General features: G+C 39.9%; 1 protein-coding gene across 3 annotated transcripts in view; it reads left to right on the forward strand.

Moving 5' to 3' along the window:
- Window positions 1-19979, forward strand: part of ppp4r4 (protein phosphatase 4, regulatory subunit 4) — a 287977-nt gene that overhangs the window by 157134 nt on the left and 110864 nt on the right. For all 3 annotated transcript variants that reach the window (XM_063043403.1, XM_063043393.1, XM_063043412.1), the window contains exons 4-7: window positions 527-674; window positions 1610-1683; window positions 7899-8005; window positions 13078-13185. In XM_063043403.1, the coding sequence (XP_062899473.1) occupies window positions 527-674; window positions 1610-1683; window positions 7899-8005; window positions 13078-13185 (437 nt within the window). The remainder of the gene's footprint in view (window positions 1-526; window positions 675-1609; window positions 1684-7898; window positions 8006-13077; window positions 13186-19979) is intronic.

Below are 19979 nucleotides of genomic sequence, written 5' to 3' on the forward strand. Positions count from 1 at the left end.
ATTTATCCAGATGCTGCCTGGATTAGAGAGGATAGGATGAGCAAGACAGAGTTCTTCTCTTTGGAGCAAAGGAGAGTGAGAGGCCAATTGATAGAGGTCTATACAATGATAAGAGGCACAGAGAGTTGACAGTCAGTGCCTTTTACCAGGGTGGCAATGGCTAATAGTAGATGACATCCTTTTAAGGTGAGTGGAGCAAGGTTTAGGGGAGATGTCAAAGGTAGGTTTTTTAACACACAATATTAAACGTTAGGAATGCACTGTCCGAGGTAGTGGTAGAAGCAGATACATTAAGAACAGTTCGAGACTCTTTGATAGCATATAAATGAAAGAAAAGTGGAGGGCTATGGGTAGTATAGGAGGGAAAGGTCAGATTGATCAGGGAGTATATTGAAAGGTCAAAGCAACCAGAGGCGAGAGGGCCCGTACAGTGTTGTACTCTTCTATGTTCTATGCTCTAAATGAGAAAATTCAGATATTTTCCAGGAATCCAGTCAATTCTGATATAAAAAATTATTTGTTGTAGGAGGTACTCCATGTTGCAGGGGTGGAGATGCAGTTAGTTGCTGCAGTTTCATTTCTTACCATCCTACAAGAAGAGTTGGTTTCCACGGCAGCTTATATCCACTCTTTTCTCCCGATTATATTGGTAAACCTAGATCACAAAGATACAGGTTAGTTACAATACTGAACTGAATCCTTCAGCATTGCATGCTTGTAATAGTAGTTTTAAAATCGGATTTTTACTCTTAATATCTCATCTGTTGGACTGATAAGTAATCATTTTTGGAAAATTATGATAAAGTGTATTGGAATAATGGGGATAATGTGAATTTGAAAGTGTCTTGTTTTCTTGGTGAAATATGTTGTTTTTTAAGTGTTGGCTTGAAGGGGATCGGATGAGGTAGAGGCCAAAGATTATCCATTTAAAGCTCCAGATATTGAGCAGCATGTGATCAGTAATTTGTATAATTTTGTTTAGTAGTGTTTAATAGGTATAGTTACAAAGAAACACTCCACAATTGTTCTTTTTGTGTGTGTGTGAGGGTGGGGGCTGTGTGCGTGACAGGCAGAAATGACTGTTTCATAAGACCATCAAAGAAGATGTACATTATAGAGATGGTCAAGGAATTGTAATTGACTGTGAGATTTGGAGTACTGGTAATTGTTTTATTATTGTCACGTGTACCGACATATAGTGAAAAGCTTTCATGTACTCTACATGCCATCCAGACAGATTATTCCACGCAAAATTATTTTGAGGTAGTACAAAAGGAAAAGAGATACTACAAGATACTGCTTTTTATAGAGCATAAACTCATCTGTTTTTTTCCCCTGGTAATAAGTTCTGCAGCATAATCTCTTGGAAGGTTGAAAAATTCAACTGACTAATATGAAAATAATTTAGATCAGTACAGTTCTTTTCTAAGACCCAAATAAATGTCTCTAATTTATTACTTCATAATAAGACTATTTTGTTTCAGGCAAAAAAAATAAAGAAGCATAGCTCATGTGTTAGGTTACAGAACTAGACGATGGACTTCATTATGTAATATGTTAATTTTGTAGATTAATTTGTCACAGTTTATTATGTTTGTATTTTGGCCAGTGGTCAGCAATGCATGGTTGGAGACTCTCCTGGCTGTAATCAATGCTTTACCAAAGGAAACCATCAGGCAAGAGGTAATGTAAAAGTAATCCATGTATTTACTTTCTGATTGCACAAACATGAATATCTTGATGAATATGTGTATATAATTAAAGTGAGAACATCTCAAAGAAAGATGGTAGATGCTTGCATTTGAGTCCTGCCGAAGGGTCTCAGCCCAAAACGTCAACACTGCTCTTTTCCATAGATGCTGCCTGGCCTGCTGAGTTCCTCCAGCCTTTTGTGTGAGATGCTTGCATTTATTTACAGACATTCATTCAAGTGGCAAGAATAACATTGAAGTGCTATCCCTTATACCTGCTCTAGTTAAAGCAGAAATGCTGCATCAGTCATGGAACATGGGAGAAGGCTGTATGATTAATCATGATTATGCCAGCTCTTTATTACACCTGTCCAATTTCAGAATCAGATTCAGGTTTAATAGCACTGGCATATGTCAGGAAATACTATATATATATATAGGTTGTATGGAAGACCAGCAGTTGCCCATGCTGCAAGTCTCCCCTCTCCAAGCCACCGATGTTGTCCAAGGGAAGGGCATTAAGTTCCATACAGCTTGGCACCGGTGTCGTCGCAGAGCAATGTGTGGTTAAATGCTTTGCTCAAGGACACACACACTGCCTCAGCCAAGGATCGAACCAGCAACCTTCAAATCACTAGACGAACACCTTAACCACTTGGCCACGCGCCAACACACACACACACACACACACACACACACACACACACACACACACGCAAAAATTTGGGCACCCCGGTCAAAATTTCTGTTACTGTGAATAGCTAAGCAAGTAAAAGATGAACTGATTTCCAAAAGGCATAAGGTTAAAGATGACACACTTTTTTAATATTTTAAGCAAGAAAACTTCTTTATTTCGATCTTTTACAGTTTCAAAATAACAATAAAGGAAAAGGGCCCGAAGCAAAAGTTTGGGCACCCTGCATGGCAGTACGTAGTAACACCCCGTTTGGCAAGTATCATAGCTTGTAAACATTTTTTGTAGCCAGCTAAGAGTCTTTCAATTCCTGTTTGGGGGATTTTCGCCCATTCTTCCTTGTAAAAGGCTTCTAGTTCTGTGAGATTCTTGGGTGGTCTTGCATGCACTGCTCTTTCAAGGTCTTTCCACAGATTCTCGATGATGTTTAGGTCAGGGGACTGTGATGGCCATGGCAAAACCTTCAGCTTGCACCTCTTGAGGTAGTCCATTGTGGATTTTGAGGGTCATTTTAGGTTTAGGTTCATTTTCCTGTTGTAGAAGCCATCCTCTTTTCATCTTCGGCCTTTTTATAGATGGTGTGATGTTTGATTCCAGAATTTGCTGGTATTTAATTGAATTCATTCTTCCCTTGACCAGTAAGTGTTCCCCGTGCTACTGGCTGCAACACAAGCCCAAAGCATGATCGATCCACCCCCGTGCTTAACAGTTGGAGAGGTGTTCTTTTCATGAAATTCTGCACCCTTTTTTCTTCAAACATACCTTTGCTCATTGCGGACGAAAAGTTCTATTCAAAAGGTTCAAAGAAACATCTAAACAAGCCTGATGCATTTTGGAAACAAGTCCTGTGCACTGATGAAGCTGAAATAGAAGTTTTTGGCTGCAATGAGCAAAGGTATGTTTGGAGAAAAACAGGGTGCAGAATTTCATGAAAAGGACCCCTCTCCAACCGTTAAGCATGGGGGTGGCTTGTGTTGCAGCCAGTGGCACAGGTAACATTTACTGGTAGAGGGAAGAATGAATTCAATTAAATACCAGCAAATTCTGGAAGCAAACATCACACCATGTCTAAAAAAGCCGAAGATGAAAAGAGGATGGCTTCTACAACAGGATAATGAACCTAAACACACCTCAAAATCCACAATGGGCTACCTCAAGAGGTGCAAGCTGAAGGGTTTGCCATGGTCTTCACAGTCCCCTGACCTAAACATCATCGAGAATCTGTGGATAGACCTCGAGAGCAGTGCGTGCAGGACAGCCCAAGAATCTCACCGAACTAGAAGCCTTTTGCAAGGAAGAATGGGCGAAGATCCCCCAAACAACAATTGAAAGACCCTTAACTGGTTATAAAAAGCAATTACAAGCTGTGATACTTGCCAAAGGGTGTGTTACTAAGTACTGAGATGCAGGGTGCCTAAACTTTTGCTTCGGGCCCTTTTCCTTTTTTTGTTATTTTGAAACTGTAAAAGATGGAAATAAAGAAGTTATCTTGCTTAAAATATTAAAGAAATCTGTCATCTTTAACTTTATGCCTTTTGGACGTCAGTTCATCTTACACTCACTTAGCTATTCAGAATAACAGAAAAAGAAAAATACTGTGCACATAGGTTCATTTTCCATTTAGGAATCTGATGGCGATGGGGAAGAAGCTGTTCCTAAACTTTGAGTGTATGTCTCCACACTTCCGTGCTGCCTCTTTGATGGTGGCAATGACAAGAAGGCATGTCCTGGGTAATGGGGTTACTGAATGATAGTGAGCCATTTATCCCAATACCCTCCACGTCTCCTGCTTGTTTTTCCCCTTTTGGTTATTTATCCACTTGTCAATATGGATCCACATTGAGCTGCCAGAGGACTGAAGAATAGTAAATGTTGGTCTGTTGTTTAGGGAAGGCTCTAAAGATAAGCCAGGAAGTTATAGGTCAGTGAGCCTGACCTCAATAGTGGGTAAGCTATCAGAAGGTATTCTATAGAATAGAAACATAGACACACCTATTTTCTATGTTTCTATATAGAATAGATAAATAAGTATTTGGAAAGAAAGAGCCTGATCAGGGATAGTCAACATGGCTTTTGCTTGGTAGCTAGTGTGTAACCAATCTTATAGAGTTTTTTGAGGAAGTTACCAAGAAAGTTGATGAAGACAAGGCAGTGGATCAGGTCTACATGGACTTCAACAAGGCTCTTGACAAGATCCGTGTGAACAGGTTGGTCAGGAAGGTTCAGTTGCGTGGCATTCAGGATAAGGTAGTAAATTGGATTAGTCATTGGCTACATGGGAGAAGCCAAGGAGTGGTAAAATTTTGTTGCCTCTCTGACTGGAGGCCCGTAACTAGTGGTGTGCCGCAGGGACTGGTGCTGGAAATGTTGTCGTTTGTTATCTATATCAATGATCTGGATGATAATGTGGTAAACTAGATCAGGGAATTTGTGAATGACACCAAGTGAACGACGAAGATGACTATCAAAGCGGGGTTTGGACCAGCTGGAAAAATGGGCTGAAAAATGGCAGATGGAATTTACTATAGACAAGTGCAAATGATAGGGCACTTATGAGTATGGTAGAACAGTGTGTTCTGAGAATAGTGATCCATAGTCTAAAAGACGTTAGTGAGGCCTTATTTGGAGTATTGTGTGCAATTCCAGTCACCTACAGTACCTGCAGGAAAGATGTAAATAAGATTGAAAGAGTACAGAGGAAATTTACAAGGATGTTGCCAGGACTGGAGGACTGAGTTATAAGGAAAGGTTGAATAGGTTAGGAGTTTATTCCCTGGAGCATTCAGTATTCTGCCAAAGTCTTAGGCATATATATATATAGTTAGGGTGCCTGAGACTTTTGCACAGTACCGTACTTGTCAACGTGGAGAGTGAGTTTGTAAATCTGGTGGGAGGAAAGGATATTGGGAATAGTAGGGTGGCGTGCCATGGGAGGGGTATGAGACAGATGGTAGAGAAGGAGTGCCAAGGTAGGATGGTGGTGCGGGTGTAGACACACCCAGCCCTGAGACACCAGACAGGGATATTTGATTCCAAACAATTGGTTATTGATCACTACAGGATGTTTCTTTGGTGCTTCCCGCTGCCTCCCCTCTCCATTCCCCCTTTTCCAAGCATGATTACCCTCTCCCTGCCCTCTTCCCACTCTCAGTCCACAATAGAGACCCATAGCAGAATCAGATTTATCATTACTCTCATATGTCATGAAATTTGTTTTTTTTGTGGCAGCAGTACAGTACAATACATAGAAATACTATGTGTATACCTAACACTTTTGCATAGTACTGTAAGTGAATGAGGGAAGACTTGATAGAGGTATACAAAATTATGAGGGGTATAGATGTGGTAAATGCAAGCAAGTTTTTTCCACTGAGGTTAAGTGAGACTAGAGCTAATGGCTTAAGGGTGAAAGGACCAATGTTTATAGGGAACATGAGTGGGAGCTTCTTCACTCAGAGGGTGGTGAAAGTGGGGAATGAGGTGCCAATGGAGACAGTGGATGCGGGTTTCATAACACAAGAGAAATTTCTATAGGTACATTGGTTCGAGGGGATGACGGTATATGACCTGAGTGCACATCAATGGGACTAGGCATATTAATAGTTTGGCAAAGAGTAGATGGGCCAAAGGGCCTGTTTCTGTGCTATAGTGTTCTAAGACTGCATGGTTTTCTATATATTAAAGACAGGGGATAACTTGGGAAAGTGTGGGGTTCATTTTGGTCCTAAATAGCAATCTTCTCTTGGAGCCAGAGTAGCAACAAATAGTTTGCTGGAGGAACATCTGTGGAGGGAGAGAATTTGTGAATATTTCAGGTCAAAACCGTACAGCAGGACTGAGGGTGGAGAGGTGAGATGGCTAGTATAAAGAGAAGGGGAGGGTTGAAATGAGTCCAAGGCGATTAGTGGACAGAGGAGGGATGCAAAATGACAGGCAGGTTATTCTGGGTAGGAATGAGGTACAGACATGGACTTGGGGACAAAGACAGCTGAAATATAGATCTGGGGTAGATTAAAAGTGGAGAAAAGTGGAGTGAGGTGGGGGATAGGGACTGTGAAGATTGACGAAGAGCACAAAAAGGGGGTGATAATGGGGAAGCATTAGGGGAGAGGAAACGGCCAGTGGAAGCAGAACCAGATAGGGGGTGGATAGAGTCAGGAATCAGAGTGGGATGCTGGGAAGGGAGTGTTAGGAAAATCGGTCAATAGTGGGGGGACCAGAGTAGGAGTGGAAGTTGGGGGCAGTTGTGGGGGAAGGTGGAAAATAACTAACAGAGGGAAGGGTGGTTAAAATTGGAAAAGTCAATGTTAATGCCATAGGATTTTGGACTACCCAGGTGGAGTATATGTAATGTTCCTTCAGTTTGTATCGAATCTCTCCCTGGTAGTGGCGAAGGATGAATATGTACATTCAGAGGATGTAGAATACTTCTCATCTATATTCACTATGAAGGACACCCTATTGCTGGAGAAATCAGGGAGTGGGTGGTGAGAACTCTAGAACACTGGGCCAGAAACGCTGCCCTGGGTGGCAAGGGAGAGTTTGCTTGGGGCCATGTTAGAGAGTTGTATATCCTTACCGGCCACCGGTGAAGTACCTACTGTATGACTCAGACAGCTACTGTGATACCCCAACTATTAGTGTTAAGAAATTTATTTGGGGAGAAAAATTATGAAAGAAAAGATTAGTCTGAATTTACAAAAGGCAAAGATAAGCGAAGATGATCAGAATTGTTTTATTATTGGGAGATCCTGTCTGATCAATTTGATCAATTTTGTGAAGAGACCACAGAAGATATTGATGAGGGCAATGTGATAAATATAGTGTCAATGGACTTCATTGGTCCTTTGTGTCCCTTGAGAGATTGGTGCAAAAAGTTAGAGCCAATGGGATCCGGGACAAATTGGCAAAAAGGTATGATAATATTCGCAGAAGCTGATGGTGGAGGGTTAGTTTTATAACTGTAGGTGAGAGGATGATATCATTGCTAAAATGGGCAAAGCAATGGCAGATGGGATTTAATCCTGATAAGTTTGAGGTGAAGCATTTTCAGAGGACTAGTAAGAGCAGAGAATACACAATGAATGTTAGAACCTTGCAGAGCATTGAGGAACAGAGAAAGCTTTTGTACAAGCCCAATGATCCCTGAAGATGGCAGCATTGGTCGCTAACAAACCAAAGAAGGCATATACGATACTTCTGTTTGTCAGCCAAGACATAATTGTGCTTATCATCAACCAGTTATTATTTCAACAACGAGTGTCAGCGTGTAAAATACAGTTTGCTTTCAAAAGCTTTGCACTAACTCTGCCCATGCTTGTCCTAATGTTATGGGTTAATAAATCATTGACTGTAAAGGTTTGCCTCCTTTTCCTAGCATACAAAATAGAACTCTGAATGAACTTTCTATAAGAGACTAAAATTGCACATCTTAAGCTATTGTTGAAAACATCATAGTTGTCTTCTAGTGCTTAAAATGTTTCTATTTTCAGTAAGCTTTTGTTCTTGTTTAGATTTTGTCTCCACTGGTTTCAAAGGCTCAATTATCACAGACAATCCAGTCACGTTTAGCCAGTTGCAAAATTCTGGGCCGAATTGCCAGGAAGTTTGAATCTCATATGTAAGTGAAAGGAATGTTTCAGTGGTGATTGCTTGCTAAATGCATTAATCTGATTGTACATATAACCTAAGATGCTGTCATAATGTTATGACTAAATATTTCAATTTAACATAAACTGAAAAATTGTTTTCTGAAATGATTTGTCATTATTGTATTTTTACAGTAATACTGATGTTTATTGTATAGCAAACATACATCATATAAATAATATGGGCTATAATCTTTTCACTCCAGTTTTTACTCATTAAATTTTCTGTGGTTTTATCGAAACTTGTTCATAGAACAGTGTTATCTGTAACTTATAAAACATTATTAGCTTCTTAAAATATATGAATAACCACATATACAGCACTGTGCAAAAGTCTTATGCACACACACATATATAGCTAGGGTGCCTAAGACTTTTGCACAGTACTGTATTTGTCCACTTCGAGTGAACAGCGAGTTTGTAAATTTGGTTGAAGCAAAGGATGTTGGAAATTGCAAGGGTGGAGTGCCGTGGGAGGGGTGTTGCTTAGGTGGCAGAGGAGGAGAGCTAGGGGCGGTGTACGTGGAGACATACCCAGCCCTGAGACACCAGGAAACGTAATTTGATTCCAAACAATTGGTATATTGATCATTACAGAATGTCTCTCAGGTGCCTCCTGCTCCTTCTCCTTTCCCTTCTCCTTTTCCCAACCATGATTCCCCTCTCCCAGTCCTCTCCCACTCACAGTCCACATTTGAGACCCATGTTAGAATCGGGTTTATCATCACTCAACTGTATGATGAAATTTTTTTTTGCAGCAGTACGGTGCAATACATAAATTAGTATGTTCTATGCAAAAGTCTTACGCACCCTAGCTATATGTTTGTGCCTAAGACTTTTGTACAGTACTGTATTTAGACCATAAGACCATAAGATATAGGAGCAGAATTAGGCTATCGGTCCTCCGCCACTTCATTATGGCTGATCCATTTTCCCTCTCAGCCCTAATCACCTGCTTTCTCCCTATATCCCTTCATCTACTGACTAAACAAGAATTTATCAACCTTTGCCTTAAATATACCCAATGACTTGGCCTCCACAGCTGCCTGTGGCATTGAATTCCACAGATTCACCAATCTCTGGCTAAATAAATTATTCTTCATCTCTGTTCTAAAAGGACGTCCCTCAATTCGGAGGCTGTGTCCTCTCCATAGAAACCATAGAAACTACAGCACAGAAACAGGCCTTTTGGCCCTTCTTGGCTGTGCCGAACCATTTTCTGCCTAGTCCCACTGACCTGCACACGGACCATATCCCTCCATACACCTCCCATCCATGTATCTGTCCAACTTATTCTTAAATGTTAAAAAGCAACCCACATTTACCACCTCGTCTGGCAGCTCATTCCATACTCCCACCACTCTCTGTGTGAAGAAGCTCCCGCTAATGTTCCCTTTAAACTTTTCCCCCCTCACCCTAAACCCATGTCCTCTGGTTTTTTTCTCCCCTTGCCTCTGTGGAAAAAGCCTGCTTGCATTCACTCTATCTATACCCATCATAATTTTATATACCCCTATCAAATCTCCCCTCATTCTTCTACGCTCCAGGGAATAAAGTCCCAACCTATTCAACCTTTCTCTGTAACTGAGTTTCTCAAGTCCCGGCAACATCCTTGTAAACCTTCTCTGCACTCTTTCAACCTTATTTATATCCTTCCCGTAATTTGGTGACCAAAACTGAACACAATACTCTAGATTTGGCCTCACCAATGCCTTATACAACCTCATCATAACATTCCAGCTCTTATACTCAATACTTTAATTAATAAAGGCCAATGTACCAAAAGCTCTCTTTACGACCCTGTGACGCCACTTTTAGGGAATTTTGTATCTGTATTCCCAGATCCCTCTGTTCCATTGCACTCCTCAGTGCCTTACCATTAACCCTGTATGTTCTATGTTGGTTTGTCCTTCCAACGTGCAATACCTCACACTTGTCAGTATTAAACTCCATCTGCCATTTTTCAGCCCATTTTTCCAGCTGGTCCAAGTCCCTCTGCAGGCTCTGAAAACCTTCCTCACTGTCTACTACATCTCCAATCTTTGTATCATCAGCAAACTTGCTGATCCAATTTACCACATTATCATCCAGATTATTGATATAGATGACAAATAACAATGGACCCAGCACTGATCCCTGTGGCACACCACTAGTCACAGGCCTCCACTCAGAGAAGCAATTCTCTACCACCACTCTCTGGCTTCTTCCATCGAGCCAATGTCTAATCCAATTTACCACCTCTCCATGTATACCTAGCGACTGAATTTTCCTAACTAACCTCCCATGCGGGACCTTGTCAAAGGCCTTACTGAAGTCCATGTAGTCAATATCCACTGCCTTCCCTTCATCCACTTTCCTGGTAACCTCCTCGAAAAACTCTGATAGATTGATCAAACATGACCTACCATGCACAAAGCCATGTTGACTCTCCCTAATAAATCCCAGTCTATCCAAATGCTTGTAGATTCTGTCTCTTAGTACTCCCTCCAATAACTTACCTACTACTGACGTTAAACTCACCAGCCTATAATTTCCCGGATTACTTTTCGATCCTTTTTTAAACAACGGAACAACATGAGCCACTCTCCAATCCTCCGGCACCTCACCTGTAGACAGCGACATTTTAAATATTTCAGCCAGGGCCCCTGCAATTTCAACACTCGTCTTAGACTCCCCCACCATGGGAAGCATCTCCACATCCACTCGATTTATAAGAAAACATAAATTTCTGTCCCAACTCTACATCTAATTGAACAATTCCAAGGTGTGAATTGATTATTCCTGTTGATGTTATGGCAATCTGTAAATAGTTAATCCCTAAAGATCTAAATGCAGTGCTTTGTGTAGTATTAAATCACTGTAATCTTGAACCTTTCTTTAAGAACAATCTGTTCTCGTTTTACCTGGGCTAATAAACATTTTAGTACAGAGTTTCCCATTAACAGCAACTTGTTCCTGCAATGGACATCCTCGTATATTCCATGTAATTGGAGTGAATATGCTGGACATAAATTCTGAAACCAGATTAAGCTGTTTCCAAAATGCACAATATATATCTTTTCACCACAAGTACATTCGGTCATTCAAATATCGGTTAAATAGCTGAAACATTTCACTGCCATATAGATATTCCCATTGTTTTTGACCATATTTCATTGTACTGGATTTAGGATTTTGTGCATGGTATCATCTTTCTGCAACAAAAAAGAACATTTTTCTCTTTTTCACTTGGTTTTATACACAAATGCTGCTTTTGCATTGATTCATATTACATCTTGAAGTGTGCTTTATGTTTTGTTTCTGTAAACAATAATTTAGTCTTTATCAACATACACAAAATGCTGGAGGAACTCAGCAGGCAGGACTTGCTGAAGGGTTTTGGCTTGAAACGTTGACTGTACTTCTTTCCATAGATGCTGCCTGGTTTGTTGAGTTCCTCCAGCATTTTGTGTGTGTTGCTCAGATTTCCAGCATCTGCAGATTCTCTCTTGTTTGTAATTTAGTCTTTATGTTGTACATGGTAATTAGTAGAGATAATGCTGTCTATCAGAGAAGTTATTGAATTGAATTGAATTGACTTTATTTCTTACATCCTTCACATACATGAGAAGTAAAAATCTTTACGTTACATCTCCATCTAAATGTGCCATATGCAATCATAGTAATTTATAATAATTTATAATAAATTGAACAGTCAAAGTTACATAGAAGTACACTCAAATCAGCGTGAGTTAATCAGACTGATGGCCTGGTGGTCCTGGCATTTATACTGCAGTACTCTTTCCCGGATGGTAGCAGCTGGAATAGATTGGGGTTGGAGTGACTTGGGTCCCCAGCGATCCTATGGGCCCTTTTTTCACACCTGTCTTTGTAAATATCCTGAATCATGCGAAGTTCACAACTGCAAATGCGCTGGGCTGTCTGCATCACTCTTGCAGAATCCTGCGATTAAGGGAGGTACAGTTCCCATACCAGGCAGTGATGCAGCCAGTCAGGATGCTCTCAATTGTACCCCTGTAGAAAGTCCTTAGGATTTTGAGGCCCATACCAAATTTCCTCAATTGTCTGAGGTTGAACAGGGAAATTCTACCTAGTATATGTCCAAAGTGTCTCATGTGCTATTTAACTGTGGTTATCTTTTATTTTGCATTCATGATTGTAGTTCAAAAGTGCTTTTAGACATCCCAAGAGTATGAAAGGCAGAATATTAATGGTATCTTTTCTTCTCCTTGTTTTTCACATTCTTGTTTTTAGCCCTCCTTCATCTTTGCACTTCCCTTTCTGCTTTCATCAATCTTTGGTAGTAAAACTTTTAGCTCCCTCTATTTTAATTGCTGAATTCCCTTCTACCATTCAAAATGAATGTTTTTTATCCACAGTTTTAGTTTGCTTAAAATTTTCCCATTCTGGCACAATTACCATTCTTTTATCTCTTTAAATTCTTTGGCCTACTTCAGTGAAGTACTTAGGTGCATTTCCAATTTTAAGGAAACTGTATGGATATAACTCGTTGTTGTAAATGATTGACTATATTAAGTGTGGTAGCTCTTTCTGCTCTCAGATCATATAGATTATAATACAGTATGAAGAAGAGTTCAGTATGAACTAGATGGGCCAAAGGACCTGTTTCTTTGCTGTAATACTCTATGACTCAATAGCGCTATAGCTCTATGAATTCTGTTATTACAAATATGAGCAATTTGCTTCATCTTTACTGGAATGTGAAGTAAGAATTTGTCATGGAAATGATTCTTGCTTGAGGGCTGCCTCCTCCACACCACTTGTGAATACCAGAATTGTAAATTGCTGATTTTTAAACTGTCAGGGTTGCAGGTCTGTCAGCTAACAGGAGAGAAGCATTAATATGTTTGTGTTGGTATGTGACAACAATAAAATAGCCTGGGATAATAATAAATGGTTTGTTTATTTTACATTTTCGACCATTCTTTTATTAACTGCAAGGCACAACACACTAATGTTATTTATTTATTATGATTATATTATAAAATTCAGAAGCATCTAAATAGTTGTATTATCTTTGCAGAATTAAACGGGATATTTTGCCTCTAGTGAGATCACTTTGCCAGGATGTTGAATATGAAGTTCGCTCCTGTATGTGCCGACAGCTGGAATACATAGCACAGGGAATTGGGTAAATATGGTAACTTACAATTACAATACGTATAAATTCATGTCAACTTGAAATAGAATTTCAGTACAACCAATAAAATCATAAATACCATAATTGAACATGTACAATGAATTTAACCAAGTTTTTCTTCCAATTAGGCAACTCAGTGCAACATTACACAAAGAAAAATATTGAAAGAAGATGGTATTCATAAACATGGTGCATGTTGATTTAAAATAGGTTTGGGTATTATCAAATAGATTAGATTATGAATTTAATATGTGTGTGCTATAGCATTTAATCTGCATGTCTGTTACTCTAAGCTTTGCTTTTTGTTGTAACTAAGGGAAAACCTTTATGAAAATGCCTAAATCTTTAACAGATAAGTATCTTTCATGAATTATATTTGTAATTTTTGATATTTTGTGATAACATTTTTAATTTTCATACATTGATGTGAAATAGATCGATTCGCTATTTCATATAGTGTTTCTGCAAAAGCTTTTCATTTTACTTGTACCTTACCATGTTTGTTCATATGACAATAAACTTGACATGATTCTTATTTCAAAACTAAATTTAAATTTTATCCTACAAAGTAGTATTTCCTCCATTGCAGGGAGGATTAGTAAGCAGGAACATTTTGAAATGATGATTATTCCAGGAAATGAAATAATTTCAATATATAGTAAGTTCTAAGTATTGAATTTTGATGGTAATATTTTAGCCCATTTTCTTTCAATTGATAGATTTTAATGGAACTTGCAATTCTACCATGTGTTTTGTAATAAATGCCAAGACTTTGCTGTCAGTAGTGAAGTAGTAGCACTCATTGCTCTTCTGGAGAAAGCTGCTTGCAAAAACTAAGACGATGCACTCCTTTCCCAAAACAATTGTTGCTGGACATGACTTCCAGGATCTTTGATATCTAGCACTAATGAAATTAGCCAACTGACCAAAGAACAAGTTTCAATGAAGAATTTTCATAGATAGCAAATTGTGAAGTAAAAAATACAATGTTTAGGGCATAAGATAATTGAACAGAATTAGGCCATTCAGCCTTTGGAGTCTACTCTGCCACTTCATCATGGCTCATCCATTTTCCCTCTCAGTCCCAATCTCCTGCCTTCTCCCCATACGCTTTCATGCCCCGACTAACTAATCAAGAACCTATTAACCTCTGGCTTTACCAATAACTTTGCCTCTACAGCTGCCTGTGGTAATAAATTCCACAGAATCACCACTCTCTGGCTAAAGAAACTCCTCCTCATCTCCACTCTAAATGCACGTCCCTCTATTCTAAGGTTGTGTCCTCTGGTCTTAGACTCCTATATCATAGGAAACATCCTGTCCACTTCCACTCTATCGAGGCTTTTCAACATTGATAAGTTTCAATAAAATCTCCCCTCATTCTTTTGAATTGCAGAGAGTACAGGTCCAGAGCCATCAACCTCATATGACAAGCCTTTCAATCCCAGAATCATTTTCATAAAACTCCTTTAAACCTCATTGTCAGCATATCCTTTCCTAGACAAGGGGCCCAAAACTACTCACAATACTCCAAGTAAGGCTGCACCAGTGCTTTATAAAGCCTCAACATTACATCCTTGCTTTTATACTCTAGTTATCTCAAAATGAATGTAACATTGCATTTGCCTTCCTCACCACTGATTCAACCAGCAAATTAACTTTTAGTGAGGACTCGCAAGTTGCTTTGCACCTCAGATTTTCGAATTTTCTCTCCATTTTGAAAATAGTCCATACTTTTATTTCTTTTACCAAAATGCATGACCATAAACTTCCCAACACTGTATTCCTCCTGACACTTCTTTGCCCATTCTCCTAATTTGTGTAAGTCTTTCTGCAACCTCTCTGCTTCCTCAACACTACCTGCTCCTCCACCTATCTTCATATTGTCCTCAAACTTAGCCCTAAAGCCACCAAATCCATCATCCAAATCATTGATATATAATGTAAAAGAATCAGTCCCATCATAGATCCCTGTGGAACACCACTAGTCACTGGCAGCCAACCAGAAAAGGCTCTCTTTATTCCCACTCTTTGCCTCCTGCCAATTAGCTAATGCTCTATCCATGCTAGTATATTTCCTGTAATATCACGGGTTCTTAACTTGTTAAGCAGCCTTGTCAAAAGCTTTCTGAGACTCCAAGCACACAACATCAGTCAATTTTCCTTTGTCTATCCTATTTATCATTTCCTCAATGAATTTCAACAGATTTGTCAGGGAGGATTTCCCCTTAAGGCAATCATGCTGACTTCCAGCCTTTTGATTACGTGCCTCCAAGTACCCCGAAACTACATCCTTAAATATCGACTCCAACATCTTCTCAATCAGTGAGGTCAGACTAACTGCTCTATAATTTCCTTTCTTCTGCCTCTCTCCCTTCTTGAAGAGCGGAGCGACATTTGCAATTTTCCAGTCCACTGGAACCATGCCAGAATCTATTGATGCTTAAAAGATCATTACTAATGTCTCATAATCTCTTTATCCATTTCTTTTAGAAACCTAGGTTGTACACCATCTGGCCCAGGTGACTTATCTACCTTTAGACCTTTCTGTTTCCCAAGCATCTTCTCTATAGTAATGGCAATTTCACTCACTTCTGTTCCCGGACACTCTTGAACCTCTGGCATACTGTTAGTGTCTTCTACTGTGAAGACTGATGCAAACTAATTATTTAGTTCATCCACCATTTCCTGGTCCCCCATTACTACCTCTCTAGCATCATATTCCAGTGGTCCAATATCTACTCTCGCCTCTCTTTTACACTTTCTGTATCTGAAGAAACTTTTGATATCCTCTTTAATATTATTGGCCAGCTTACCTTTCTATTTTTTTCCTCCTTTATGAACTTTTAAAATTGCTTTTTGTTGTTTTTTAAAAGCTTCTCAATACTCTAGCTTCCCACTAATTTTTGCTCCATTATATGCCCTTCCTTTAGCTTCAATATTGGTTTTGATTTCTTTTGTTAGCCACAGTTTTGCATCTTCTCCCTTTAGAAGACTTCCTTTTCAGTGGGATGTATCTATTTTGTGCCTTCCTACTTGCTGCTTTGTCATTATCCTTGCTGATATTTCCTTTAAGCCAAGTTTGGCCATCTCCTCTCTCATTGAATTGAATTGAATGATCTTTATTGTCATTATACATAGGTACGATGAAACTCTGTCTGGCATCCTCTCAGGCAATTAACTAAAGCGGTAGATAAAAAACAAGACAGAAATAGAAAAACAGTATTAAATAGATAAGTAGCAGAAAATAAATTGCAGCAGCACCAGTCTATCACAGTAATGCACAAAGTGTCGTTAGTGCAAGTATTTGAGTCCTTGTGTGATGCCTTTGTAATTCCCTTTACTCCACTGTAATATTGATACATCTGACTTAGCTTCTTCTCAAATTGCAAGGTGAATTCTATCATATTATGATTCCTTTACCTTAAGATCTCCAAACAATTCTGGCTTAGCTTAAATATTTAACAGAATATAAATAAATTATGGAAAAATGCACATAGAAATAAATTAAACTGCTTTGTCTTGAACTTTAAAAATAATTGATAAATCCACGTTTGTCAAATTTTGGAATATTAGTCTGCAGTAAAAGAAATCAACAAAATATTTGGATTTTATGGCTCAGGAATTATGATGGTTTAGCTCACCACCAAAAATTTTACAATATCCCATATTACAAAGAAAATTCCATTTTTAAAAACAAAATTAATGATTTATAAACATCTCATGTTCTCATCAATTACTGATCTCTACAAATTATGTTTGAGGTGATTGTTACCTAATACATGAGCAGGGAATATTAAGACCTTAGATGTTTTGAAGTTCTGTTGTTAGATTTCCTGGCGGCCTTGCTATTACTGTGCTGACAAAAAGTATTCACCTCACCCACCCCCCCCTGGAAGTTTTCATGTTTTTTTGTTTTACAGCATTGAATCACTGTGGATTTAATTTGACTTTTTTAACACTAATCAACAGAAAAAGACTCATGTCAAAGTGAAAACATCTCTGCAAAGTGGTCTAAATTAATTACAAAGATAAAACACAAAATAATTGATTGCATAGGTATTCCCCACCATTCTTTAATATGACACACTGAATCATCACTGGTGCAGCCAATTGGTTTTAGAAGTCACATAATAAGTTAAATGGAGATCTGTTTTTGGAGACCTATGTGTATTCAAGGTGTTTTAATTGATTGTAGTAAAAACACACCTGGATCTGGAAGATCCAGCTGCTGGTGAGATGGTATCCAGCAAAAACTATACCATGTGGACAAAAGAATACTCCAAGCAACTCTTGTGAAAAGTTTATTGAAAAGCACAAGTCAGAAGATGGATGCAAGAAAATTTCCAAGTCACTGAATATCCCTTGGCATAGAGTGAAGTCAATCATCAAGAAATGGAAAGAATATGTGATAGAGAGGGTGGAAAAGGGGGAGGAGGGGTGGCATTACTGGTCAGGGATACTATTACAGCTACAGAAAGGGTGGGTAATGTAGCAGGATCCTCTTTTGAGTCAATATGGGTGGAAGTCGGGAACAGGAAGGGAGCAGTTACTCTACTGGGGGTATTCTATAGGCCCCCTGGTAGCAGCAGAGATACAGAGGAGCAGATTGGGAGGCAGATTTTGGAAAGGTGTAAAACTAACAGGGTTGTTATCATGGGTGACTTTAACTTCCCTAGTATTGATTGGCACCTGATTAGTTTGAAGGGTTTAGATAGGGCAGAATTTGTTAAGTGTGCCCAGGATGGATTCCTGTCACAGTATGTGGACAGACCGACCAGGGGGAATGCCATACTAGATCTAGTACTAGGTAATGAACCGGGTCAGGTCACAGATCTCTCAGTGGGTGAGCATCTGGGGGACAGTGACCACCGCTCCCTGGCCTTTAGCATTATCATGGAAAAGGATAGAATCAAAGAGGACAGGAAAATTTTTAATTGGGGAAAGGCAAATTATGAGGCTATAAGGCTAGAACTTGCGGGTGTGAATTGGGATGATGTTTTTGCAGGGAACTGTACTATGGACATGTGGTCGATGTTTAGAGATCTCTTGCGGGATGTAAGGGATAAATTTGTCCTGGTGAGGAAGATAAAGAATGGTAGGGTGAAGGAACCATGGGTGACAAGTGAGGTGGAAAATCTAGTCAGGTGGAAGAAGGCAGCATACGTGAGGTTTAGGAAGCAAGGATCAGATGGGTCTATTGGGGAATATAGGGAAGCAAGAACGGAGCTTAAGAAGTGGCTGAGAAGAGTAAGAAGGGGCTGAGAAGAGCAAGAAGGGGGCATGAGAAGGCCTTGGCGAGTAGGGTAAAGGAAAACCCCAAGGCATTCTTCAATTATGTGAAGAAAAAAAGGATGACAGGAGTGAAGGTAGGACAGATTAGAGATAATGGTGGGAAGATGTGCCTGGAGGCTGTGGAAGTGAGCGAGGTCCTCAATGAATACTTCTCTTTGGTATTCACCAATGAGAGGGAACTTGATGATGGTGAGGACAATATGAGTGAGGTTGATGTTCTGGAGCATGTTGATATTAAGGGAGAGGAGGTGTTGGAGTTGTTAAAATACATTAGGACAGATAAGTCCCCGGGGCCTGACGGAATATTCCCCAGGCTGCTCCACGAGGCGACAGAAGAGATTGCTGAGTCTCTGGCTAGGATCCTTATGTCCTCGTTGTCCATGGGAATGGTACCGGAGGATTGGAGGGAGGCGAATGTTGTTCCCTTGTTCAAAAAAGGTAATAGGGATAGTTCGGGTAATTATAGACCAGTGAGCCTTACGTCTGTGGTGGGAAAGCTGTTGGAAAAGATTCTTAGAGATAGCATCTAGAGAATCATGGCCTGATCAGGGACAGTCAGCATGGCTTTGTGAAGGGCAGATCGTGTCTAACAAGCCTCATAGAGTTCTTTGAGGAGGTGACCAGGCATATAGATGAGGGTAGTGTAGTGGATGTGATCTATATGGATTTTAGTAAGGCATTTGACAAGGTTCCACATGGTAGGCTTATTCAGAAAGTTAGAAGACATGGGATCCAGGGAAGTTTGGCCAGGTGGATTCAGAATTGGCTTGCCTGCAGAAGGCAGAGGGTGGTGGTGGAGGGAGTACATTCAGATTGGAGGATTGTGACTAGTGGTGTCCCGGAAGGATCTGTTCTGGGACCTCTACTTTTCGTGATTTTTATTAACGACCTGGATGTCGGGGTAGAAGGGTGGGTTGGCAAGTTTGCAGATGACACAAAGGTTGGTGGTGTTGTAGATAGTGTAGAGGATTGTCAAAGATTGCAGAGAGACATTGATAGGATGCAGAAGTGGGCTGAGAAGTGGCAGATGGAGTTCAACCCGGAGAAGTGTGAGGTGCTACACTTTGGAAGGACAAACTCCAAGGCAGAGTACAAAGTAAATGGCAGGATACTTGGTAGTGTGGAGGAGCAGAGGGATCTCGGGGTACATGTCCACAGATCCCTGAAAGTTGCCTCACAGGTGGATAGGGTAGTTAAGAAAGCTTATGGGGTGTTAGCTTTCATAAGTAGAGGGATAGAGTTTAAGAGTCGCGATGTAATGATGCAGCTCTATAAAACTCTGGTTAGGCCACACTTGGAGTACTGTGTCCAGTTCTGGTCACCTCACTATAAGAAGGATGTGGAAGCATTGGAAAGGGTACAGAGGAGATTTACCAGGATGCTGCCTGGTTTAGAAAGTATGCATTATGATCAGAGATTAAGGGAGCTAGGGCTTTACTCTTTGGAGAGAAGGAGGATGAGAGGAGACATGATAGAGGTGTACAAGATAA

This window comes from Mobula hypostoma, chromosome 1 (assembly GCF_963921235.1).
Source record: "Mobula hypostoma chromosome 1, sMobHyp1.1, whole genome shotgun sequence".
Lineage (NCBI taxonomy): Eukaryota > Metazoa > Chordata > Chondrichthyes > Myliobatiformes > Myliobatidae > Mobula > Mobula hypostoma.